The 27,357-nt window shown below is 34.2% G+C and overlaps 1 protein-coding gene across 5 annotated transcripts; it reads right to left on the reverse strand.

Annotated features, from left to right (window-relative positions):
• Positions 1 to 8,218: 8,218 nt before the first annotated feature.
• LOC136035641 (nematocyst expressed protein 3-like) lies at positions 8,219 to 27,068 on the reverse strand. Of its 5 annotated transcripts, none has more exons than XM_065717544.1 (5): positions 26,916 to 27,068; positions 24,769 to 24,952; positions 21,320 to 21,734; positions 16,555 to 17,288; positions 8,219 to 8,621 (listed from the first exon to the last, which is right to left on the reverse strand). In XM_065717544.1, exons 2-4 carry the CDS (start codon positions 24,948 to 24,950, stop codon positions 16,608 to 16,610), a joined length of 1,278 nt encoding a protein of 425 aa, XP_065573616.1. In that variant the 5' UTR covers positions 24,951 to 24,952; positions 26,916 to 27,068; the 3' UTR covers positions 8,219 to 8,621; positions 16,555 to 16,607. The 5 variants fall into 5 exon arrangements, with proteins under 5 accessions (XP_065573616.1, XP_065573617.1, XP_065573620.1 ...); XM_065717545.1 differs by having other exon boundaries at positions 16,907 to 17,288; positions 26,916 to 27,067; XM_065717548.1 differs by having other exon boundaries at positions 16,907 to 17,288; positions 26,799 to 26,971.
• Between the last annotated feature and the right edge of the window lie 289 nt (positions 27,069 to 27,357).

Raw genomic sequence — 27,357 nt, forward strand, 5'->3', positions numbered from 1 at the left:
AAGGCTATGCTATCCAGGCTTCTTAGTTTTCTGGATGCAAAGAATTTTTTGCATGATTTCCAGTTTGGATTCCGAGCGAGTGACTCTACGGAACATGCTTGCGTAGCTTTATCGAATTTCATTCATTCGGCAATATATTCTGGTCATATCCCGGCAGCTTTATTTTTGGATGTTCGTAAATCTTTTGATTCCTTGACTTATCGGATTCTTCTTTGGAAACTATAGCATATTGGTATAAGATCAAACGCTTATTCTTGGTTTGATTCATATCTTTCTGGTAGGCTTATTTCAATTGATCCGCTTTTCCGGAGCCCTTCTGAAGTATATTATGGCGTCCCGCAGGGATCTGTTCTTGGTCCCATTTAATTTTTGATTTATGTTAATGATCTGATTTTGGCTGTAAAAAACACCAGGCCTCTGGCATGTTTCAAGCTGTGTTAGCCTGATGCTCAGTCGTCTTCCAATACTTCTTCTAATGAAGCTTTTCTTATTGCTTTTGCTGATGATACCACTCTTGGGACCGTTTTGGACTTTGGGAGAGAGTTATGTCATGGTTTAATGCCAATTACTTGGTCTTGAATGTTGGTAAATCACATTTTCTTATTTTTCTCGAATTCGTATAGCTTTCCCTCAGCTTACACACCTTCAGGGGTCACAAGGCTCCTTGTGCAGACCAGAGAATTGGGTGATCCGGTTTCTTGGTATCCTGCTTGATGATAACCTTTCATTCAGAAACCATGTAGCCATGATAAGGGTTAAGGTCTCACGGAGTTTGGGTATCATTCGAAAACGTAGATACAAATTTCCTGGATCTATTCTGAAACTTCTTTTTTTTTTCTGTCTTGTCCAGTCATTTGTTTCTTATTACCCCATTGTATGGATGTCTACTTTTCCGTCTACGCTGCGGTTACTTTCCGTCATGTATAATAAAACACGGCGTCTGGTTATGGACACCAACCGTTCTTCACCACACCGCTCTTAAGTCTACGGTCTATTTACAATATTTCTTGTGCTTCTTTTGTCTTTGATCAACCTCACGGCAATCTTCCAAAATCTCTTTGGAAAACTCCTATGTTTATTTCTGATTCAGCTCCATATAGCCTTCGTTCTTCAAATAATATCTACATTCCGCCTACCCGTACTATTCGATCAGATTTCAATCCCCACATTGCTTGTCAACAGGTCTGGAATTCACTACCTTCTTCAGTGCAGAAATGCCACTCGTTTTGGACTTTTAAAAGGATTCTTAAGAATCATTTAATAAAGAATCAAATAGATTTTTTTTTCTTTTCCTCTGAGGAGTTGATGGACCCTGTGTTTTGTTAGTGATGTGTGGTTTTTCTCTCTGCACTTTGCTCCCAGGCCTCAGGTATGTTCTCTATGTTTTTGTTTTTTTTTTCTCCTTCTAGTTGTTGCTTATATTGTATCCTCCATAAATATATTGCCTGTGAAATGCTATATGTGATTGCCTATATTGAATTTATTGCTTGTATAATAATATTATTTTCTTATCCCCCTTTTATCCCTTGCCATGGAGCCTTTCGAGGAGAATTATGTGTATTTTAAGTGGATTTTGAATTGTATTTTGTATTGTCTTCAATTTAATATTAATAAACCTCTCTCTCTCTCTCTCAATTCTTGTGCAACTCGACCTCCTATTATTTCTACCCCCATTCTCCTCACCTTCTGTGCATTTCAACCCTTATTTAACCCAATATCAATTCAGCTCTATTCCCGTCTAGCCCAAACCTGTCTGACTCAACCACCATTCAAATTAATCATATTCAGCTCAACTCTCTCATAATTAATAACTACAAAATATTATTTAGCCTGTGGTCGTGGAGGTGATAAAAACTGACTCGAATGAAATCGTCTTTATTTTTAGGTTAATTCTTTTGTGTCTTTTCTTCTATATCGTCTCGATATAAAACTATTTGCAACGCATAAAAAATAGCCGTTTAGCACCATGTTCATTGATTTCAAGAAGCTATTTGACTGAGTAGATCACTGGAGTCTGTCGAACATCTCGCTACTCTACGGAATTCCTGAAAAATAGTTGCGCTAATTGTGGCGCTCTATGAAAATAGCGAGCTGTGTAAAGACACCAGATGGCCAAACACGTTCCTTCCGTATCCAGTCAGGATTCAAACAAGGTTGCATCCTTTCGCCACTACTCTTCGTAATCATCATTTGCTATTTACTATAAAGCACCAGCACATACGACATCCACATGAATTCAAGAGTCCATCTCAGTGGTAAAGACTTCATCGACACAATGCCGTCCTGGAATCATGCAACGACATTAAGAACTCCTAGGCAGGTGATAGAGAAAAGAAGTCAAATCAATCTAAAAATAAATTTTCAAATGGAAATGGCCATGCAAATGGAATCTTCAATAGATTATAGAAAGTTTGGCAGTCCAAAAACTTCTATCTATGGCTGAAATTATGACTTATCAATAGCAACGTTATACGACCTATTCTTTTGGCAGCCATAACCTAGTACCTGAACCAGAAACAAGATCGAAAAGTACTCGCTTTCGAAAATTGATGTCTAAGAAGAATCGTCAAATTCCAATAGCAGCAAAAGATAACAAATCAATCCATACATAACAAGACCGCCTGTCTCTTCTGACAGATGTTGTAAGAAATCGTAGGTGAAAATATCTTGGCCACGTACTACGTATTGACAATCTTCAGGAACTCAATCCAGCGCTCCATTGGCAATCAACACGTTCACGCTGCCAAAGCAGACCCAGAAGCACCCATGAGGAACACACAAGACCAACTTGCTGAATCTACAATGTCAATGCAATCTGAGTGGGGGGGGGCATTCTGAAGGTAACAAACCATCGAACTGATTGGCAGCTCCTTTTTGATGCCCTTGGTGCCTCCAATTATTCCTTGGCAGTAATTTGTAGTTATTTTAAGTTTGAAGTTTTGTAGGAGTTTTTTGGTCATCTTAAGTTATATGGGTTCTTATTATCTTTGAAAAAACTTCTTTTTCGGATTTTTTTTTACTTTATTTTTGTTTTATTTGATTCCCAAGTTTGCAATATTTCTCCAGTTTTTCCACTCAAGAATCACAATATCAGATTTTAATTTAGGTTTGTAAGTTGCAAAAACTAACCAAAACATTTACTTGGGTTGTATTTTATATAGTTATTGTATACATTTGTTCAACTTCAAATCAAGGTTATGATGGTTCTTGAACAGAGGTTTTCCTCCAACAATGAACCAGTTATAAAATACTCGAAAAAGCCTCGTGAAAATATTCAAAAGATAGCTTATGAATGAAATGGAGAAAGAAGAATTTACATACACCACTTTGACAACCTGTAGGTGCATAGTGTCAAAATTTACCTAAACATCCTCCTCGATATTTCCTCAAAATATTATTTTAATACCACTCCTGAGTAGTTTCAACTTAGTAGTTTTGGCGGTCCTGAGATATTTCAACCTCCATTTTTTAAATCGGGATGCAAATAGTATCTCCTGATTTAGTTCAGCATTCTCCTTAACATTTTCTGATAGTTTTGACTTAATACCCTTAGCTGTTTCTGAGACTTTGCATTTGTGCCATTTTGACAACCTAGATGCACATGGTGACTTTCGGCAGTTTCAGTTTAATTCTTTTAGCCGCTCCCGAGTTATTTCAGATGCGTACCTTTAACAATTGCGATGCTTGTAGCGCCTTTTTATTAAGTTCAGCACCCCCCCCCTCCCTCAGCATTCTCTGAAAGTTTCAACTTAATACCCTTAAATGTTCCTGATATTTAGCAGGTATTCCGTTTTGACTAACCGGATGCATATATGGTAGTTTTATTTGGTGTAAAGGTTTCTGAGAGTTTCAACCGAATAGCCTTAGCCATTCCTTTGATGTTCCTGGTTATTGTTTTTTTTTTTTTTTTACAACTTGGATGCACCTAGTACCTTTCAATGTGTTTCGGCATCCCCCTCAGTATCCGGAGAATGTTTCAAATCAATACCCTTATCAGTTCCTAAGCTTTTACAGATGTGTCTATAAGATAAAATTTCTATCAGTTAAACGTGGTCGTAGCTGAGTCAGAAGTATTCACAGTCCCAAGTAGTCGTACTTGCAGCTACAAGTAGTCGCAGTCGCAAGCAGTCATAGTATCAACTAGCTACAGTCAAGTTGTTGAACCAGATGTTTTGATTGTGTTCAACATCTCCTTTAACATTTCCTGAAAGTTTCAACTTAATACCCTTAGCCTTTTTGGAGACCAAGAATAAAAAATGTACTCCTTTTCCCAATAACAAACCCTGTGGGACCGTGGGAAATTGTTTCATCCCCGGAGGCAAGTAATTTAACCTTTAGACTATTTTAAATACATTGGTTAACTCAAAAGTTTGATTGGACTTCTTTGGGAAGAGGGCAGCTAAAAACGCCATGGGAAGAGGGGGGCGATTGCCCGCTGGTCACTTTGACTCTTAGAGATTTCATTTTCTAATTCGATGAGCAACGCTAGAGCGTTGCCTCTGAAAAGATTATCAAAAACAGAAGACAAGCCTAACACTAATTAAATAAAAAAAACAAGTTATTTTTAAATGAAAGTAAGGAGCGACATTAAAACTTAAAACGAACAGAAATTACTCCGTATATGAAAGGGGCTTTTCCTCCTCGACGCCTCGCTCTTTACGCTAAGTTTGACTCTTTCTCTTAACTCTACTTCTTAAAACAGTAAAAAACTTTAGCGTAAAGAGTGGGGCGTTGAGGAGGAAAAGCCCCTCTCATATACGGAGTAATTTCTGTTCGTTTTAAGTTTTAATGTCGCTCCTTACTTTCATCTAAAAAAAATTGTTTTTTTTTTTTAATTTCTGGACGTTTTTTAATTAATGCATGTTTTGATCTTGGCTCTCCGCTCATAAATAATTAAAACGAAATTTGCATATTAATTTTTTTTGGCTAAATGGTTTTCTCATAGTTTTAATCGGAAGATTTTGAGAAAAAAGGAGAGAGGGAGGAAGCCTAGTTGCCCTCCAAGTTTTTGATTACTTAAAAAGGCAACTAGAACTTTTAATTTTTTACGAACATTTTCATTAGTAAAAAGATATACGTAATTTACGAATTAACTTACGTAACTAACTTCTATATTCGTCTGTTTTTATTGCGTATATGAGGGAGTTCACTCCTCGTCGATACCTCGCCCTTTACACTAAAGCTTAAATTATGTCCCAATTCCTTATGAATGACCCTTGAATCACAAAGGCCGTAGAATAAATAGTTGAAATTACTAAAATACTTTAGCGTAAAGAGCGAGGTATTAGGAGGAGGTAAACCCCTCATATGCGCAATAATTTCTGCTGGTTTTAAGTTTTAATACTGCTCTTCACTTTTAGTAGAAAAAAACTTTTCATATTTATTTTTTTCATTGTTTTTTTAAATAACGCTAAAAAATCCTGCACCCCCTTCATTGAAAGTCTCTTCCCCCATGAGAAGTTTTTCCATGGAAAGATCCTCCCACGTATCCCCCCCCCCTCACCTCAACTACCCCTCCCAAACCCAAAAAATTCCCCTGAAAACGTCCGTACACTTCCCAGTAACCATGACTACATGTAAACACAGGTCAAAGTTTGTAACTTGCAACCCCTCCCACGGGGACTGCGGGGAAGTAAGTCATCCCCAAAGACATATTTATTAGGTTTTTCGACTATAGTGAATAAAATGGCTATCTCATAATTTTGATCTGTCTTCTGGCAAAAAATGCGAAATTCCACATTTTTGTAGATAGGAGCTTGAAACTTCTACAATAAGGTTCTCTGATACGCTGAATCTGATGGTGTGATTTTCGTTAAGATTGTGTGACTTTTAGGGAGTGTTTTCCTTTTTTTTCTAAAATGAGGCAAATTTTCTCAGGCTCGTAACTTTTGATAGGTAAGACTAATCTTGATGAAAGTTATATATTTAAAATCAGCATTAAAATGCGATTTTTTTATGTAACTATTGGTATCAAAATTCCATTTTTTAGAGTTTCGGTTACTATTGAGCCGGGTCGCTCCTTACTACAGTTCGTTACCATGAACTATTTGATAACGTTGGGGACACAAAAAAAATTATATTTTGGAATAATTACATTTTTAACTTTCGATTTAATTTTGCTATCTTAAAGGAGACATTTATGTCTTAACTTTACATTTTGATTCTATATCATTTCAGCTTACAGAAAAATCTTGCCTAAATAGTACTTTTAGATAAGCATTGACAATTTTAGCAGCAATCTGTGTAGTCTGTTCAATTAATGTTTAATGAATCAGTAAATGACTCAGATTTTGCAACTGAATAAACTGTCCTCAATTTTCTATTACAACCCATTTTGTATGAAGACCCCTGGGGGAAATATACACGTTAGACGCATCGCTCTTTATTAGTGGGCCCTATTGCACTGACAAGAAGGTCAGTCAGAAAATGCTTGGGAATTTTGAATTATTTTTTTTTCTTTTTTGTTCAGTTCCTTATGATAAAATATTGGTAGAATATCAATTATATAATTTCCTTTGGTCTTAGTTTATTTTGTTGCTTGAATATCCCATTTTACAAATTGTGTCTTCTCAAAATCCAAAAAGTCGGCCACGGTTCTCATCAGCTGGCATGGTTCTTATTGCACGCAGATGTGCTCCGCTTTCCCCAAACTCAGAATTTGCAGGATTTATCCCCTTGTTTGTTAATGTCCATTTCGTTATTTGATTTTGTAGGATTTAAAATCCTCCCTCCCCGCACAACCTGAAGAACTACGAAGAGATATGGTTCTATATTTGTGAAGCATAGATGTTTCAAAAGCAGTAAGAGCGGTTTCAAACAGTCCGTGATTACGAACTGTAAGTAAGGAGCGACAGAATGATACATCAAAAATATCGAATTATTTATGCTAATTTCAAGTATGTAAGTTTCTTCAAGTTTTGTCTTACCAATCAAATGTTACAAGCCTGAAAAAATTGCCTTATTTTCGAAAAAAGGTGGAAACACCCCCTAAAAGTTATAGAATCCTAATGAAATTCACACCATCAGATTCAGCATGTCATAAAACCAGATTGTGGAGTTTTCAAGCTCCTCTCCAAAAAAGGCCGAATTTTGTATTTTTTACCAGGAGAAAGATAACGGAAGCGTCTTCATTTGTTTTTTTCCAGGGTTGACCGTATCGATCCAGTGGTCCTAGAATATCACGAGAGAGCTCATTTCGATGGAATTAAAAATTATAATGGTCTTTTTAAGTAACGAAAAACTAGAGGGCAGCTAGGCTCCCTCCCGCGCTCATCTTTTCCCTAAAGTCATATGATCAAAAGTCATTTTAGATAGCCATTTTGTTCAGCATAGTCAAAACTCAATAAATATGTCTTTAAGGATGACAATCCCAGGGGAAGGGCTGCAAGTTATGAATTTTCCCCATTGTTAACATATAGTGATTGGTTATTAGGAAGTATGCAGACGTTTTCATCAGGGATTACTTCTAATGGGGGGTCGGGGGGAGAGAATTACGTGAGAGGATCTTTCCATGGCGGATGTTTTCATGGGATTAGGGACACTTCTATGAAGGGGGGATTGATTTCCCAGCATTATTTAATAAAATATAATTTGGGTTTAAAAAACGAGTTTTTTTCAACTGAAAGTAAGGAACAACATTAAAACGAACAGAAATTATTACGTATATGAGGGGGTTTGTCCCCTAGTTTATACCTCGCTCTTTACGCTATTATTTTTTTAGTAGTTTCAAAAGAGCTATCTATTCTAATGAAACAGTCTTTGCGACTCAGGGGTAAAGAGCAAGGTATTGACTAGGGGGCAAACCCCCTCATATACGTAATAACTTCTGTTCTTGTTACTTTCAGTTGACTTTTTTTTTAATTAAAACAAGCTTTTTTTAAGGTTAATTATAATAAAAGGCCTATAATTTATGACTTTAGGTTTAGATCTATTTTTACTGGGAAACGTAAGTCTAATAAGTTTTGGTTTTTTAAAGTAAACTTAGTGAAAAACTTAACATACAGTGTGTCTTTGGATAACATTCAGATGAATAAAGCAGGACACACCTAACCACTTTCTGGTTTATTTTCGAAGTTTTTGATTTTCCAACTTTGTAGGAGGTGTAGTATAACTACTGAAAAGAGCTACGCCCTGTGATATGACATTGACATAAAGAAGACATGCATGAAAATATTTTATAAAAAAAAGATCTTGCATAAGCTGTGTTCTTTGAACAGGATTAGAAACATACATTTATTATGAACAGCAAGGATATAAAAAAAAGAATATTTCGGCAATTATTGTAGACCTGACTTAGAAAAAATTAATAGAAAAAGCAGAGAAGATTCTGGATTGAATTTTGAAAAGAAGAAGCTACAGACATGTGATTCTAGTTTGTAAGAGAGTATTTGCCGAATCACTGGTAGAAGTACTGGTATATGTTCACGAAACTAGAAAACACTGATAAATAAATAAATTAATAAATTATGATAATTTAACCACATCAACCAAGTTCCCGATATTCAACATTGACTAATCTTTGATACACTTGAGTTCTTTTGTGAGCAAAGCACCTCTTCACGGCCTCCTGGTTAAGTAGGAACACTGGAAGATCTTGCAAAATTAATAATTGTATCGTCGTTCTGAAAAGAAACAAACATATTAATTTGCCAACTTAGAAAGTAAAACTAATCAAAACAAAAGTAATGTTCTACGTATGCAAGAGGATCCTAAGGTTCATAGTTCGTTTTCAAAGATCGTTGGGCCATGGAGAGAGGGCTAGGGGTCAGCTCCCATGAAATTTGTTTTATAAAATGTCTCTAATTATATTTTTATGTGTGTGTAGGGGGGGGGGTATAATCTGAAAAGAAACAAACATATTAATCTGCCAACTTAGTTTTGTAATGTCCTACGCGTGCAAGAGGATCCTAAAGTTCATAATTCGTTTTCAAAGTTCGTTGGCCCATGAAGAGAGGGCCAGGGGTGAGCTCCCATGAATTTTTTCTATAAAATGCCATTAATTACATTTTTGTGAGTTTGGGGGGGGGGGGTATAATAATCAAGCAAGAAGAAGAAGAAATAATAGTAACTAAATATTAATAATTTGTGACAAATAATTTGTAGCGTTAAATTATAACATAATCATATTGTAATCATGGTTGTTTTGTTTTTTTGCATCATCATTATAATTGTAACGTGGCATTATTATAATTACTATAGACATTGTTATTATACTGTAACGTCAAAGATCTCTATCATTATGCTACTGCAGGAATGGTGTTTGAAAGTAGTATAATTTTTTCAAAAAAAAAAGTTTTTACAACTGAAATTAAGGAGCAGCATTAAAATTTAAATCGAACATAAATATTACGTATATGAGGGAGATGCCCCGTCCTCTGTACCTCGCTCTTTACGCTAAAGTCTGAATTTTTGTTCCAATTATTTAAAAATGAATCCAGATACAGAAGGATCGTTTAAATATAATTACAATTTTTTTCAAATTCAAAAAACACTTTAGCATAAACAGCGATGTACTGAAGAGGGCGTAACCCCATCATAGGTGATAATTTCTGTTCGTTTTAAGTTTTAATACTGCTCCTTACTTTCAGTTGAAAAATTCGTGCAATGACCAGTTATCGCTGTTTCTAGTTTAAACTTGGTACCCACGAACCCTGCAAAATTTCCATATCATCATCCATGAAGAAAATGAGTATATGCACTAATGAGTCAACATATCCATGACGAATGCAGCAATTTTTGTTTCAAAAAGAAATGAAAAATTGTTTTTCATATACGATCCTCCTTTCTTTCATTAAACCTCAGAACTTTTTCGAAGTGGAAAAATAATATTAATTTTTTTCTCAGTAAGTGTGTCTTTAGATCTGCTGTAAAAGAAACAAGAAAACTTGTTTCTTTTATTTAATTTCTAATAGTTTTTAATTAATGCAGGGAAATCGACCCCCCCCCATAGGAGACTCCCTTCCACCAAATAACTCCTTCATGGAAAGATCCTCCCATGTACGCAGACCCACCAGAAAATCTCCCTCCCCCCAAAAAAAATTACATATGTTGCATCTAATGTGGAAAGTTTTATTCTAAATCAGGTTTGAAAAAAGAATTAATTGGTCCGTTGTAAGTTTTTTGGAGGTCAAAGCAGATCTAAAGACACACTCACTGAGAAAAAAATTAATATTATTTTTCCACTTCGAAAAAGTTCTGAGGTTTAATGAAAGAAAGGAGGATCGTATATGAAAAACAATTTTTCATTTCTTTTTTCAACAAAAATTACTGCATTCCTCATGGATATATTGACTCATTAGTGCATATACTCATTTTCTTCATGGATGATGATATGGAAATTTTGCGGGGTTCGTGGGTACCAAGTTTAAACTAGAAACAGCGATAACTGGTCATTGCACGAATTTTTATTTGCCACATCAAATGCACGACATATTGTACTTACAATCGTTAAAGTCTTAGGACAAAAAAAAGAACAGACATCTGTTCTAATTTAACTTATTGTTGCTGATAATAGAAAAAATTCAATCAAATATTCAATAGGTGGAAATTTCTAAAATTACAGTATCAAGTTGTCATCTAATTACAAGAATATTTCCAGAACAATTTTTCGTTGCCAAACTCATTTTCTCTTTTTTTTCCGGGAGTTTTAACAGTGTCAGGTTTTTTAGATACCAATTAACGAACTGTCATCAGAGCAAACTTGTTCAAAAATTATTTTCTTATATTTATGAATTTATTATCATCTTGAAACATCCTTAATTATTGTCTTTTCCAAGCAATTATTCGTTCGCAAGCTTAGTTTCTTTTTTTTTCCTTTTCTTTTCCTTATTAAACATTTTTCCCAAGCAATTTTTTGTCGGCAAACTCAATTTCTATTTCTCTTTCTTTTTTTATTCGGGAGTGATAACACTGTCTGGCATTTAGGCATCAATTAAAAAAATGTCATCAGAGCAAACAAAAAAACTCTTATCTTATATTTGAATATTTATTATTACCTTTAATTATTCTTAGTTATTATATTTTGAAGGTAATTTTTCGTCACCAAACACAGCTCCTTTTCTTCTTTATCCGAGAGTTTTAACACTGTATGTCATTTTATGTATCAATTAGTAAAATGTGATCAGAGTAAACAATAAAATTACTATCTTATATTTATATTATTATCTTTAGTTATCCTTATTTATTATCTTTCCCAAGCAAATTTTTGTCGGCAAACTCAGTTTCCATTTCTCTTTCTTTTTTTATCCGGAAGTAGTAACGCTGTCCGGCATTTTAGGCATGAATTAATAAAGTGTCATCAGAGCAAATAAGAAAATTATTATCTTATATTTATGTATTTATTATTATCTTTAATTATCCTTAATCATTATCTTTCGAAGGTAATTTTTCATCAGGAAACTCAGCTCCTTTTTTTCTTTATCCGGGAGTGGTAACACTGTCTGTCATTTTAGGCATCAAATAATAAAATGTCATCAGATAATTCAAGAAAATTATTATCTTATATTTATATATTTACTATTATCTTTACTTTTCCTTAGTTATTATCTTTCGCAAGTAATTTTTCGTCGGAAAACTCAGTTTCTTTTCTTTTTCTTTCTCCGGGAGAAAAAATGTGAAAAATGTGAAAAAGAATTAAGAAAATGTGATCAGGGCAAACAATAAAATTACCATTTTATGTTTATATTATTATCTTTAAGTATCCTTATTTATTATTTATCCCAACCAATTTTTTGTCGGCAAACTCAGTTTCCATTTCTATTTCTTTTTTATCCGGGAGTGGCAACATTCTCTGGCATTTTAGGCATCAATTAATAAAATGTCGTCAGAAAAAATAAGAAAATTATTATCTTATTTTTATATATTTATTATTATCTTTAATTATGCTTAATTATTATTTTTCGCAAACAATTTCTTTTCTTGTTTTCATCTGGGAGTGATAACCCTTTTAGTATTTTAGGCATTTTAATAAAATACCATCAGAGCAAACAAGAAAATTATTCCCAGGTATTAAGCTAAACGGAAACGGGAGGGATTCTTGACGCGGACCCATCTCTTAAATATGAGAAGTCAAACAGCGTCTTTGCATTCTTTTTACGAACATTATTCGTCTAAAAAACATACCTTTAGAATTAAAAAAAAAAAACATCAGCGGTTACTGTTACTTGTTACTTGTTCTTTTCAGACTAACAACATGGAAAAATTGTGTCAACTAAATTTGTCCAACCACCAAAGTACCAGACTTTTTAGTTGTTTCAATGAAGTGCAATTACACACATCAGATGATTGATTGTGTTTAGATCTGAAAAAAACCCTAACTTGCAAACACTAAAATATCTTAAGGCTTAGTAAGGCACAACAAAAGTGAGTAAACTGTGTAGTACGAAAGAAAACAGGTCAGGTGTGACAGTATTTTTGAATTGTGATTCTTGATCCTTTGGTTAAATCTGACCAGGCTACTTTCATACACTACTGTTTTTCATATTTTCCCTTTGTATTCTAGCCTGAATTTTCCTAATAAAGAGTAACTAATTTTTTTTCTAAAATTTGAAAATGCCTAAAGTTAGGATTTCTTTCCAATGCAAAATTGGAGTGAAGAGATGATTCTTCTGTCATTTAAAACTTTGTTCTTCAAACTGCTGTTTGTGGACTGGTGCCAAACAAGAAAAAAAATTCTTTGGACCAGTAATCTATCAAATATTCTACTCTGTACAAGGTCATATTCAGGGGGTTACAAAGTTTAATCTCCTCCCGAGATTTTTGTCCAACTCGTAAAACATAACAAAAATGCTTGTAAACAAATTTTGTGAGTGTTTTTAAAGTTGTTTTTTTTTGTGACCCTCCTCCCCACATGAAAATCCTGGATACGCCCTTTATTGAATGTGCTCTTTTTCCTTCGAAAGATTCGAATCGATAAACTCCGAAAAATGAGCATCAGAAAAAAATGACTAATAAAGTGTATTGCAGGTTTTCATCATCAACAATCAATTATCAAACAGACCCGGCTCAATAGTAACTGAACCTCTAAAAGACAAAATTTGATACCAATATCCAGATCAAAAGAATTGGATTTTTATGCTGATTTTAAATATATAAGCTTCATCAAGTTTAGTCTTACCCATCAAAAGTTACGAGCCTGAGACAATTTGCCTTATTTTCGAAGAAAGAGGGAGACACCCCCTAAAAGTCATAGAATAATCAATAATGAATAATCTTAATGAAAATCACACCTTCAGATTCAGCGTATCAGAGAGCCCTACTGTAGAGGTTTCAAGCTCCTATCTGCAAAAATGTGGAATTTGTATTTTTTACCAGAAGAAAGGTCATGGATGTCATTTTATATCAGGGATCATTGTATCGACTCAGTAGTCCTAGAATGTCCTAGCCTCATTTTAACAGAAATTATAAGTTCTAGGGCCCTTTTTAAGTGACCAAAAAATTGGAGAACAACTAAGCGCCCTCAAACGCTCATTTTTTTCCTCAAAGTCACCGGATCAAAATTTTGAGATAGCCATTTAGTTCAGTATAGTTGATAGATCTAATAGCTATGTCTTTGAGGACGACTTAATTCCCCGCAGTCCCCGGGAAATGGGCTGCATCTTGTGGACTTTGCCCATTGTTTACATACGGGGTTGATTATTCGAAAGTATACTAATGTTTTCAGGGGGGTTGGTGTTGTTGGGGGGATTGGGGGAGGGGGTTACGTGAGAGGACCCTTCCATGAAAGAATTTATCATTGGGGAAGAGAATTTCCATGAAATGGGCTCTGGATTCTCCCGTGTTATTTAAAAAAAAATGAGAATTCTTTTCAGATTTTTTTCAGCTGCAAGTATGGAGCAACATTAGAACGGATATAAATTATAAGCTATACGAAGGGGTTCGTCCCCTCCTGAATACCTCGTTTTTTAAGCTAAAGTATTTTCAGTAATTCCAAACGAGCTATTTATTCTAATTGAATGGCCTTTGGGATTCAGGGGTCATTCTTATTAAGTTGGAACAAAATTCAAAGCTTAGCGAAAAGAGCGAGGTATTGACGAGGGGGTGAACCCCCTCATATACATAATAAAAACACACATATATAGAAGTTAGTTACGCAAGATAATTTGTAAGTTACGTATAATTACTAATAAAAATGTTCGTAAATAAAATTTAAAGTTTTAGTGGCCTTTTAAAGTAACCGAAAAATTGGAAGGCAACTACCCCTCCCCTATCCCTTTTCTCAAAATCGTCTGATCAAACTTTTAAGAAAGCCATTTAGCCAAAAAAGTAAAATCAATACGCAAATTCCAGATTCTCGATATCAAACATTATTCTAAAGATTCAAGTAGTTATCAAACTGTTATGTTAATTTAATTTTGAGGCTCCTGGTATGGTATTATAAACTAATAAGAAGAGAGGAAAGAAAAATTAAAGGAATTTATATTCAGTACCCTTGCTACGCTGTCTTAGCCTCTACATCTCAAGCATGCCAAATTACTTACTTCAACCTTTTCTTAAGGTGTGAGTGAATGCTTACGGATATTATTCCTCAAGAAAATAATTATAATTTTTTTGGAACACATCCTTCATTTGTCTTGACAAAGCTTCCAAGAATGACTTTAAAAACACGGAAAGTCAAATTTGAATCCTCTAGTAAGCTCCCAGAAGCCATTACTATTATGAGGAGTATGGTAATATTTTGCATCTCGTTCCTGGCAGCTTTTCACATTTTCTGGATTAATATTTTTCCAAATCAGGACACACTGAAATAGTAGCATTTGCCCTAATATATACAAATTAAATATATACAAATTAAAACAAACCTCATGCACCTACTGACCCATAGAGAAGAAAAGGAATATTTTAAGCTGAAAATTTCTCCTGAACCATTACTAAAGACAGTAAACAAATACCTACCATGGAACCTTGAACTTGAAATTTGAATGGATTACGAATACATAATATACAAAGGAATTCTTTTTGTAGAAAATACAGTAACATTTTCTGCAGCTTAATGGTCAAAATAATCGTATCCCAATCCTTCTCAACTTGGATCATACCCACATATGTGGCTTTTCGTTTCCGGGCCCAGCTAAGTACTTCAAATAAGAACATTGTTCAAAATTGATAACTTTGAAATATCAACAACAAGGACCTACGCTGCTTGCCAGCACAGGCAAATCAATTTACAATTTTTTATAAATATATTTTATAAATACTAAACATATTATATATTTAAACATTTTCTGAAAAAAATGGGGTTTATAGGTCATTGTTTTTAGTAACTTTAACAGTCAATTTAACTTTAACTGTCAATAAAGAAACTAGTATTTTAAAAGTAATTAAATGTGGTAAATTTTTACCTAACAAACGCACAAGAAGATAGAAAAGACGTCCTTTCAAAAATCAAGTTCAAAAGATAGTCCAAATTTACTCTTAAGTTCAAATATACATGTATGAAGAGAAAACTACGAAAATGAGAAAGAAGCTATGTACAGCGTTGCAAGGCCCTGTGAAAAAAAGAACAAAAAACACCAGGAGAATCAAGTGCAGAAACGACTACCCAGTCTGGGTGCCCTCTAAACTGTACAGAGAAACATAATGGTACTTAGTCAGAACACTTTGCCTGTTTATATAACGAACCCAACTTGAATTAAGCGATTATCATAAAATGATCTTAATTTCAAGAGATAAAATCCAGTGAAATTAATGACTAAATAAAGAGCCAGATCAAACTGGGAAGAAATTATTCCCGACTAAATACCAATTATGTTCCAAAAAGTAACTATATACATGTAAAATAAAAATAAAAAGTGCTCACTATTCAGTGATGTTTTCTTTCCCAGGAAACTATATTCCTCTGTAATTTACAAAAACTAGGGGTTGTGGAAAGCTAAGCTCAGATAGAATATAGTGAGTAATTTATATACAAAAGTGATGAATCTGAAGTCTTGTCGGAAGCTGTTTACTGCTAAAAATGTGGGTACAAGAAGTTCATAAGTCTCAAAAGTGGTAAATGCGTTCTACCTTGCTATTAATTTAAAAAGAAATTACTCCGAAAGGTAAAAAAACACAAAGTTCAGACTATATTTTTGATTTTAAAGCTTTGGTACAAAGCTGAGGGAGCGCTATTCAGCGCATTCTGCAATAGTCACTTGATTTTCATTTGTTGGAAGGCAAGTTTATCAACCTCTTGTACTTAGCTCTTTAATTTGAGTATTTTATGAAAATCTTAACAGATTTTGACACATACTTCAGCGGAAAAAGATACTTAAAACCTAATGCAATCAATACAGTGTAGGCTAAATGCTAAAAATATTATATACATATATTGATACAACAGATTAATTTTAGGCTTTAAGTATCCATGATTCCTTGATAAAAACCAACAAAGAGTTTATTTATTCTTTTATTTGAAGTTATTTGTTGATCAATTGAATAGCTTTACTCTTCTAGCTATTGAATTACAAAACAAAAATTGAATGAAAAGCCTAGTACATACGAGAAAGCTTTTCAAAATTAATTTGCTCTTTGTTGTTTTTGAAAGTGGAAAGTAAAGCAGAAGGGGTGCTTACTTACAACCTGTTTAAGCTTGCACAGACCCATCCCGGATAAATGAACTGTACAATCTGCTATATCTTGGCTTTGTGCTTAGCTTCTACTTCTACTAAAGCTTTAAGAACAGTTTTGGCTAGTGAATTCAGTGTGTCCATTGTGAAATAATCGCTCAAATGGAAGCCGCCGATGGAACGACCTATAAGACCCTGGATATTCAATTTAGTATAGGAAGCATTTGGAATACCGAGGCCACCGAGATTAACGTTATAGAAAACCTGGCCAACTTGATCATCTGTAGTAATATCGATCAAGGGTACTGAAATAAGAAGTCCAAATGCAATAATAAGAAGAATAATACTGGTAATTCCCAGACCTATTAAAGTTGTGTCCTCATCCGCTGACCTCCGTTTTGCATAGGTATTACCACCGCCAAAGGAGTTAAACAAGCCACTGGCATGGCCTTTCATTCCGTCCCACATTCCTTTGAAGCTTGGGAACGAAGCTTTGGGAAGCTTGATTCCTTTCTTTCCAGCTTTTACTGGATAGTAGTAATAGTAGTATCCTTGATTGTTTGGGGCATGGTACTCCTGAGGCTGAGCACCATAAGCTGGAGCTGGGGCATCATAAGAAGCAGCTGCTGGAGCATAAGCAGCTGGAGCTTGTGCAGAATATGCTGCTGGCTGATCGTATCCAGTTGCAGCTGGAACTTGTGCAGAGTATGCTGCTGGTTGATCATACCCAGTTGCAGCTGGAGCCTAAAAATAAATAGCTAAATAAGATCTACAAATAAACCCTTAAATCAGGATGATTTGTCATTATCAAAGGCTACAAAGCTACGCAAGGCTATGTTTAGTTATTATATGTCTCATTCTCCAGCAATTTCTTTTTCAACGCTAGTCATTTATTATGGCTTTGGATAACTTCAGCATGAATAAAAAAATACACAAACAAAAAAACTTAATCCTTTTCATTGAAATGCTCGAATACATTTTTTTATGGACCCTGAGGCGTAGTACTGACCCAGATAAACGATGCCAGCAACTTAACAGTAGTCAGTAGCTTTTGAATTACCTGACAGGCTAAACCACAGCCAAGAAAAAAAAATCGTGAGAAAATAACCTGACTGCCAATTCTATGCCTGACCCACATAGTGTGAAATTTACTATAGTAGTATTCTATCCAAACAAAGATTTACCAAAAGCCACTGCTATTGGCCCGTTTGCCTACCCAATGAATTGCACCATTACATAACACAATTCCTTTTTTTTTTTATTAATGAGGTTTATACATTCCAATATTGAGTACTACAAGTTCAGTTTAAGGCAGAACAGTAGGGGTATCTGGCCATAGGCAAACACTTAAGGTAAGGAAGTGTAAGGTGCCTGAATCAACGAACAATCACTTGAAATGATGATTTTGATGAACGCGTAAATACCTTCACTTTCCTTTGAAAAAATGATGATTTTGAAACCATGCAACTTATCTGGCCCTAACTCTTTCATGTGTTACTGCAGGTGCTTACAACGAATGGAATTAAGTAACCATAAGTGTAATTTAGTAGCATTAAATTGAACGCACTAAATACAATGTTATCATTTATCGGAATTATGTATAGTTTGGGATTACCAGTCCACAAGTAGAGCAAATTCAGGTCATTTCAGTCTAGAAAAAAAAATGTTTTCTGAAATATTCTCTAGCTTGAATTTTTTAGAACTCCAGTATATTAAAAATTTCAAAACCATTAAGTCATGCAGTTAAGTCAGGTAAGTCTCTGCGGTTTGAAGCTTTCTGGGAAGTTTAAGGAAAGACAAATGTTAGTTTTAAAGATAAAAATATTCTAGCGAGGGTATTGCCCCTCCATAGAATATTTTATCTTTGAAGACACCCCTAAGGTCTATGACTTTGAACTTAAAATGGGTATTAACGCATTAGTCACTCAAACATTTTTACGATTTGGATTTTCATCTCCATAATTTCTTAATTTTTTCCCTGGTGTTTACTCTCGATATTAATCTCACGTCACTTGCAAGGAGAAAGGTTTTCAAAACTACGGCTCTAAAGTACAGTCAGCCATAGGATGCTCGTCCTGCCCATAACCCACCAAAATATTACCATGCCTGACCGATTGGACCCGCGTCCCACTTTGGGAATGGCAGCTTTAAATTAAATCAGTTCCAGCGAGTAAGACTCCCAGGATCTCAAACTGATGTGACATACTTGGTAACAATGCTGAAGAGGGGAAGGTACTTGTGTATTATTCAGAACACACTCAATAAGTGAAGATAGCTTCTTTTGTGAAACAAACTACGATAAAGGTACATTTTAATTGAATATTTGATACTTATTTATTATTCAATTGATTCAGTTAAATTCAGAGCACACTCAAGAATTTTGCTGAGAAAATCCTGTTTCATAGCCACAAAGACAAAACTCAATTTAGTTTGCTACGCATAGTGGTAGAAGATAGTGTCTGAACATGGATTTTGAAATAAAGATTTGGGATTTGGCAAAGACTGAAAAAGAGACAATTATATTTTATTATCCTAATAAAGTAGTATATTTCAATCATATTTTGTTTTATTTCATTAGCTTTATCAAAATTTTAGGCTATGTATTTGCACATTAGGGGAGGGGGTGCATTATATCAAATACCTAACTTAACCTAACCTAACCACCTCTATATATAAAATATTTAATTAAAATGTATCTGCGTCGCAGTTTTTTTCACGAAAGAACCTAACTTCACTTATTGAGTGTGTTCTGAATAATACAAAAGTACCAAGGGGAATTTTGAAGCTATGGTGGAGGTCTGACTAAGAGATCATATATCTTGAAAGTACTCTTTGACTGAAATTCAAAATTTCCTCTTTTTAAGCATAGCGTAAACTTATTTGTCCCATCGAAATACTAACACTTTTAACTATGTTCATAACCAGTTCCTTTAATTTATAATATTCTTATAGATCTAGGTAAATCTTCTTGACAGCTATTCAATTATTGAGTATATCTGATTGTAGTAAGGCAAGTTAGCCGCTCCCAATTTTTTTTATTCCGTGCAGCATTACGTGCTCAACGGTTCTATTATCTGTTGTAAATGTAGGTCACTGTTGGGTCGCAATTTCAAAACCGGAATGGAGAAATCCGGCGTCACATTCCATTGAAGGTTGTACACATTTTACATAATTAGCATTCCTTCCAAGTGACCCACAGAATGGTATCTTTGTCAAGCTTTATTAAAAGTAGCATTATTAGTGCGTAAAACATACAATTATAAAAAAAGATACAAGTATACATTCCATTTGCTAAATTTCCTTAGAAATGCGGAGATATCAATTTAGAAAGTAATGCAGTGACGTTCTTGATGGTATTTGAATTGCTTGCAGAGGAAAGAAAAAATGGCGCTGAAACTCAAATTTTATTCAAGGAACCAACTGCTACGTTTGTGTGGTAATTTGAATCATAAATCAATAAATTAACTCCAAGCATTGAGTGCAAAAAATTAATAATATTTAGGATATTTTATTATTCTATTTAAATTTAAAGTTCCTAGAAGAGTCAGTTTTTTTTTACATATTTCTTTCGAACCAGTTATTTGTTACTCCTGAAGAATTCAGATGAAAACAGTTATGAATGATTTTTTCTGAAATTTCTTATGAATGAATTTTATGAAAATTTTTCTGAAGAATTCAGATGAAAATTCAGACGAAGAATTCAGATGAAAACGCATCTATGGAAGTTTATGGTTAAAATAGGAACTCTTCTGAGATTACGGGATAGGGGGGTGGGGTATTAAATCTTCAATATTGAATACAATTTCTCTATAAGAAATTAAAAATGTCTCTATATATTCCTATACACATTTATCTCACTTCTTCCTCGATTTGGGTAAAATTAGGACAATCTTTCTCCTGTCCTTATTTTCTATCCTGATTTAAGTCCCTTGCAGGCCATAGCTTCTGAACATTGTTGTAATGCATGTATTTTTTTATATAAATGAATCCCATTAATAATATTAGTTGGGTAAAAAAAACTGTGGATGTGCAAATGAGAAGATTCAAATGTTTTCAATACAATGTGAAAACTGTTGATTGTTATAAGAAACTGGATGAAATGGAACTCTTCTGAGATTACGGGATAGGGGGGTGGGGTATTAAATCTTCAATATTGAATACAATTTCTCTATAAGAAATTAAAAATGTCTCTATATATTCCTATACACATTTATCTCACTTCTTCCTCGATTTGGGTAAAATTAGGACAATCTTTCTCCTGTCCTTATTTTCTATCCTGATTTAAGTCCCTTGCAGGCCATAGCTTCTGAACATTGTTGTAATGCATGTATTTTTTTATATAAATGAATCCCATTAATAATATTAGTTGGGTAAAAAAAACTGTGGATGTGCAAATGAGAAGATTCAAATGTTTTCAATACAATGTGAAAACTGTTGATTGTTATAAGAAACTGGATGAAATGAGAATTTAAAGATTTAATAGCCAGGATAAAATACCTTAGTTTAACCCTGGCATATTTCACAATTTCTTAGGAAGAATCTAGCTTTGCAGTCGGCCATATACTTTTTCTCACTTTGGAATTGTTTCAAAAGTTAAAACAATGAGTATTTTACGTTTTTTGAACATGTGCTGCTGGCAAAAATGAGTTAGGGAGTTTTAAAAATCAATATTATCTTGGGTTTAGTTTAAATCTCCTAAAAGAATCGTTATAGCAACTTTAAGCGTGGTTTAGACATCATGCTAGAGATAAGTTGCATAGTTACAAATGTCTTACTTGGTACTGAGCTGCTGCCTCAAGTGGTGCAGAGTATGATTCTTGCGCAGCATATCCGACAGCTGGCTGAGCTGGTGCACTATACGAAGGCTGTGCTTGGTATGGAGCAGCTGCTTGTGCTGGTGCAGAATAGGCTCCCTGTTCGGGATAACCAGAAGCTGCAAAAGCTTGTTGAGGTTGTGCATTGTACGAAGCTTGAGCTTGGTATGGAGCAGCAGCTTGGGCTGGTGCAGAATAAGATCCTTGTTCGGGATAAGCAGGTGCTGCAAATGCTTGTTGAGGTTGTGCATTATATGAAGCTTGTGCAGGTACAGCAGGAGCAGCATTGTAAGCAGGAGCTTGTGCATAATTATCAACAGGTGGGGCAGACCCATAGCCAGCTGCACCTTGTCCAGCACCATAAGCAGGGGCCGCTCTATGAAAGAACATGTCTTCATTAGTGCTGAATCTCAATTATATTATAATTTTTTAAAGATATTGTATGCTGTATTTTTTTGGCTATTAATCAGGTTTATCAAAGGATATAAGCAATGGTCAGAAGTAGTGAATAAGTTTGTATAATAAGAAATCAAAAGTCTGAACTACAAGCAGTCAACAATTAAAGAAAAAGAAACTACATCAAGGTGTACTTTATGAGCCAAATACTCCGGAATAATAATAAGCGTCAAGGTATTTTCGGCTACGAAAAAGACAATAACTGTGACAACTGGGCGAATATCATGAGAATATTCTCAACCTTGTTTGCAAAAGTATATTGACTATTTAAAAAGATCAGAATTAGTTTAATATGTATTTTCTAATGTTGCAAAAGTAACTTCAGACTTTGAAAATATGAGTTTTGTGTATTCTTAGTTTTAGCCAATAAGTAGAGATTTTAGTCGATAAGAAGACAATGTTTGTGAAAATTGTGACAATATTTTCAATTTGTTGGCAAAAGTTTATTGACTATTTAAAAAAGCAAGAAGAGTTGAATTAAATAGAATAAAAGTAACTTCAGGCATTGAAAAGATGGGTTTCGTGTATTTTTAGTTTTAGTCAATAAGTAAAGATTTTGGTCGATTAGAAGACAATATTTGTGAAAATTGTAACAATATTTTCAATTTTTTGGCAAAAGTTTATTGACTATTTAAAAAAGCAAGAGTAGTTTAATCCAATAGAAGAAAACTAACTTCAGACTTTGAAGAAATGGGCTTTATATTATTATTATCAGCCAATAAAAAGAGGTATGAAGAGCTATGATGATTTATGCGGTGATCATGTGTATCATCTTGTTTCATGTCGTGATAGCTTAAAATAATTTCTTATTTCAAAAATCTAAAAAGAAGAAAATCTATCATGATTGCAACTAAACAACTGGAAAAGTCTTTTGAGCTCTCGACATCTGGGGTAAAGACTTATCCTAAATGCTCACATAACCAAAGCGAAAAATTATTTGGAAGTTCAAATCAGCGATTTTAACGCAAATGAAAACAATTTAAAAAATCGATAAGACATTACAAGCGAGATATTCTATTGTAAATAATATTCTCCTAGTATTGTTTAGAGTATAGACTCCAGGTATTATCTAGACTCCTAGTATCCTCGTGGAGAACAACTCCAGAGATCTCTCTAGTAAAAAGAAAGGGGGGTAGATACGACAGAGACTCTTTCAAAATTTTTCCTTTTTCCCATCATATTGAATTATTTAGTTAATTTGAAAATTGTTTCTTTTTTGTTTTGCTTTTTCGTTTTGATTTTTGTTTTTTTTTTTTTTGCTTTGTCTTGCTTTGTCTTCTGTTTTTTTGTAAATATTAGTTTTAATTTTAGACGCATATCTGTACTCAAACAAATCTCGCACAAATATGTTTTAAGGAAAACAGTATTAGAGCGTAAACAATGTACATAAACAAATTTATTGCTTAGAAATTTAAAGAAAGAGCATAAATAGTTAATTTTCACCAAAATATTTTTTTTCGATCGTAGGAAGGAATTCTTCAACTCTGGTAAAAAAAAACAAACCAAACATTCGCCCGGTTTTTCTTCGGATGGGCAATTTTCATCGGATCATAGTTTCCAATCTAAAAGATTTATCCGTGAGAAACAAATTGTTAGCTAATTTCACCTCTGATCATTTAGATTCAACAGAACCTTACGGTAATCGCATTTTATAAACCAAATTATTATGGTCAAAAACTTGAGTGATATAAATTCTAACGGGGAACAAAGTACAAGAGTTAATAAAGAGTATTTAAGAGTTAACAAGAGTTAACAAGACTATTAACGAGAGTTAATAAGGCAAAAACATCTCACAAGCATTGACTGCTCTTTCTTTTTATTTCTTTAATTTACGTGGTAATATGTCATAACAAAAAGCTAAAATTAGCTTAATCAGAGGTAATAGTCTTTCTCTTACAATCAACTCTCGGCTACACAGAAAATACTAAAAATTTATTTGGTTAATTCGGCTTAATTGTGTAAGAAGTGGCTTAATTCAGTAACCGAACGTGAAAACTGCATAAACACAAAACTTCACTTTTTTTAAGTTATCAACTTTTATATTTTGTATTTTTCATAGCTTCTTAGTCCAGGTTGGCTATGGAAAAATTAATTTTGCTGGATACCCCCTCCCGTTTCCCCCGCCGCCGTTCTGGAAATGAGTCGGAGCTTTACGGAATAAAATTTTTAAAAGTTCGACTGTTTTTAGTCATGAACTACAATTTCAAATTTTTATGCAAAAAACCTATAACAAAATCCTATTTTTTTTTTACTTTTAGAAGAGGTAATTTTCTGATATATATATATATATATATATATATATATATATATATATATATATATATATATATATATATATATATATATATATATATATATATATATATATGCCAATTCAAGGGTGGGGAAACTCTAGTTAAGGGACTTTTGATTTTTCGCCATTTTTCTATTGATAAGTCATCAAAGAATCTTTAAAGCCTTGAAAGTAGGTAAAAAGTAGAAGTGAGAGTTTGACCTTAACTTAAGCTTAAATCAGGTCTTCGACGTTCCACCCTCCAAAATGAACAAATTTTAAAGATAGAAAAAACGCAGCCATGGATGTACTCTCGTACAGGGCTTTGCTCCCTTCAATCCTTACAAACTTCATAGGCACTTATCCTTCAGATTATATAGTAGAATTTATGTTTTTCGGTTACCTCCCTACCCCCCTACCCGAAAAGAAATTACCGTGTATATGCCGATTACAGCTTTTATCCTACTAAAGAATTCAAAAACGTGGAAAAGGGAATTTTTTGCCATGTTTGGGGGGGTCCATATTAACTTCAGAAGAAACCCCTAATACCACTTTTGTATTTATTTAGCCTATAGCCAGAGGATCTGCATAATTTCATCCAATAGGATGTTAAAATGAACTCTAAAATGTGTTTTGCTGTTTAGTGCAAAAACACTAATAAAATACTAACAAAAACACTTACTCGTGATGTCCATGGTGGTCATGGTGATGATGTGCACCGTCTCTAGAAATTTGTTTCTTTGGATATACGGGAGATATCCTCTTTTCCACTTTATCTACTGTTCTTTTTGCAGGATCAGCTTCCGCGGCAAGGCACGATGACACGAAAAGCGCGCAAAGCGCAACTTTCACAAATCCGTTCATTGCTAAAAATATCTTTTGTTTAAAATCAACATACGATTTTTTATGTGGATTACCAGTGTGATATGTAGAATACTTTTATAACTGAGAAATAAGCACAAAATAATGCAAATCCCTAAAATTAGCGAACTTCTGTGTTCTCTTCCCCCCACCCATCCGATGTCTTGATATAGTCCTAGGCACAAGCCTAGAATTGGGTGTATTGAGAAGGAAACATGTTAAGAAAACAATTATTACTTCATAATATGAACACAAAAATTCTAGTTAACACATTTCGAAGGTGTTTCCACTATACTTTATCAACGATCCCCCCCCCCAAAAAAAATGTATGTATGAACATATAGCCAAAATTATATATTTCTCATGCATTTTCCCATGCGTCGCTCTTGTTTCAACCTGTGCATCTGTAAATCGAGTCAACACTGACGAAATCAAGAAAAGAAAAAAACACATGCGAAATATATAATTTTGGCTATATATTTGCACATTAGGAGGGGGCTTGGGGGTAAAGTATAGTAGAAGCCCCTTCAAAAACGAGCTAAATATAATTTTTCTGAATACTATGAAGTAAGAATTGTTTTATTAACATGTTTCCTTCTCAATAGCCCCCATTCTAGGCTTATACCTAGCCCTAGGTTAAATCTACATGTTTGCTGATTTTGTTTTTCTTGTCAGATTTGTGTTATGAACAAATAGTCGATGAGAAATAAGTACAAAGGAATAACGTAAATCGGAAAAAAGCAGCGAAGCTTTGGTGATAGCCTATGGCTATGTCTAAGCGCTAGAGGGAGGGGGTCTGAGATGCAGTTAAACTGGAAGCGAGTCGGAATATGCAATAGCTAAAATGTTTTTGAATGGAGTAAAGTAAAAAATGGTAAATTTGCCGACTAAATCACACATGAAATAGCTAAAAACAAGAGATGCATCTAAAATCAGTCTTTCATCCTGAATACAAATATAACATTCATTTTTGTCAGAAATGAACTTTACCCCTATTCCTGCTAATGTGTGAATTTATACTCTGAATTGTATATATGCAATTTGACATTATTACTATAAACTGTTAAATCAATTTGAAGAAAAGAGTGACTTACGAAGAATTCAGTACATATATGCAATTCAGGGTATATATTTCCGTATTAGGCAGAGGGGGGGGGGTGGGGGGTGGGGGGTGTCGAAGTTAATTTTCGGCGCGAATGAACGTTGTATTTGGATTCAGGATGAAAGTCTGATTTCTAAAGATATGTCTAATTCTTAGCTAACTCATTAGTGAGTATGAACAAATTGACAATGAGAAATAAGTACAAGGAAATAATACAAACTGAAAAAGAATCAGCGAAGCTTAGGAGACAGCCTAGGGCTATGTCTAGGCGTTAGAGGGAGAGCCTGAGATGCAGTTGAACTGACCTGAATAGCAAAATGCAATAGATCGAATCTTTCTGAACCGAGTGAAGTAAACAAAATTATTATAGTGTTTACTATGCAAGAAGCCCTGAACTAGATTGTTACCCTGGAATAAGAATTCCGCTGTAGAGCTTAAAAAAATAAGTCAAACCTATATTTTTAAGGACGTGCTGTATTCCCAACAAGCATAAGAAATCTTTAAACCTGGTAATTGTTCATTAGTCCATTACCTTAAACTTCTCTGATATGCTTGTGTAAAAGCACTTTCGATACTAATACAATACCCGACCGAGGATTTTCTTTGACCCACAAGCTTTATACCGGTTTTGTAACTTGTCGAAAGTTATTAAATTTCAAAGATCATCCAGGTAACGTTTTTACCGTCGTCTGTCGCTGCTTTTACTTTTAGAGGTTTTTTTTAGAAGGAGCACAGGTTGAAAAGCTCACCCAGTCAAGTTTCTTTGTAGGTCTTGAAATTTGGTTTCACTTTTTATAACAATTTTTGGGAAGATAAGCCTATGGTATCCAATTGATCTCACAAAATGTGTATCCACAGTAGATTACCTTAATGGTGCTTGTATATTAGAAATCCTGCTTCACTTTAGGTTTTAGTTCCACCACTACCACTTTCAGTTTATGTGCATCTCCTTTTCTACTATTCATTATAACAGCAGTACCCTAGGCAGTTTTTAGCACCGGGTTGTTACCTCTGACCCAACACCTGGGTAGGCTAGGCCCAATGGTGACGTAAGGATCGGGTCTGGGTCAACCTGATTGGAAACCATCCAGTTTTTAGACTTTGGGAAGATTTCCCTTGCGCGGCAGGCTTTGCATCAAATTAAGGGTAGGATAATCAAGCTACTAAACAAGTATCTATAATAATAGCCTATATTTCACTTGCCTAAATATAACAATTCAGATTCAAATACAATACATCAATTTGGGGCACCACTCCACTTTATTTGTGAATGGATGCATAGGCCTACTGGAAGTGTTGTATTTCCTT

This window comes from Artemia franciscana, chromosome 14 (assembly GCF_032884065.1).
Source record: "Artemia franciscana chromosome 14, ASM3288406v1, whole genome shotgun sequence".
Lineage (NCBI taxonomy): Eukaryota > Metazoa > Arthropoda > Branchiopoda > Anostraca > Artemiidae > Artemia > Artemia franciscana.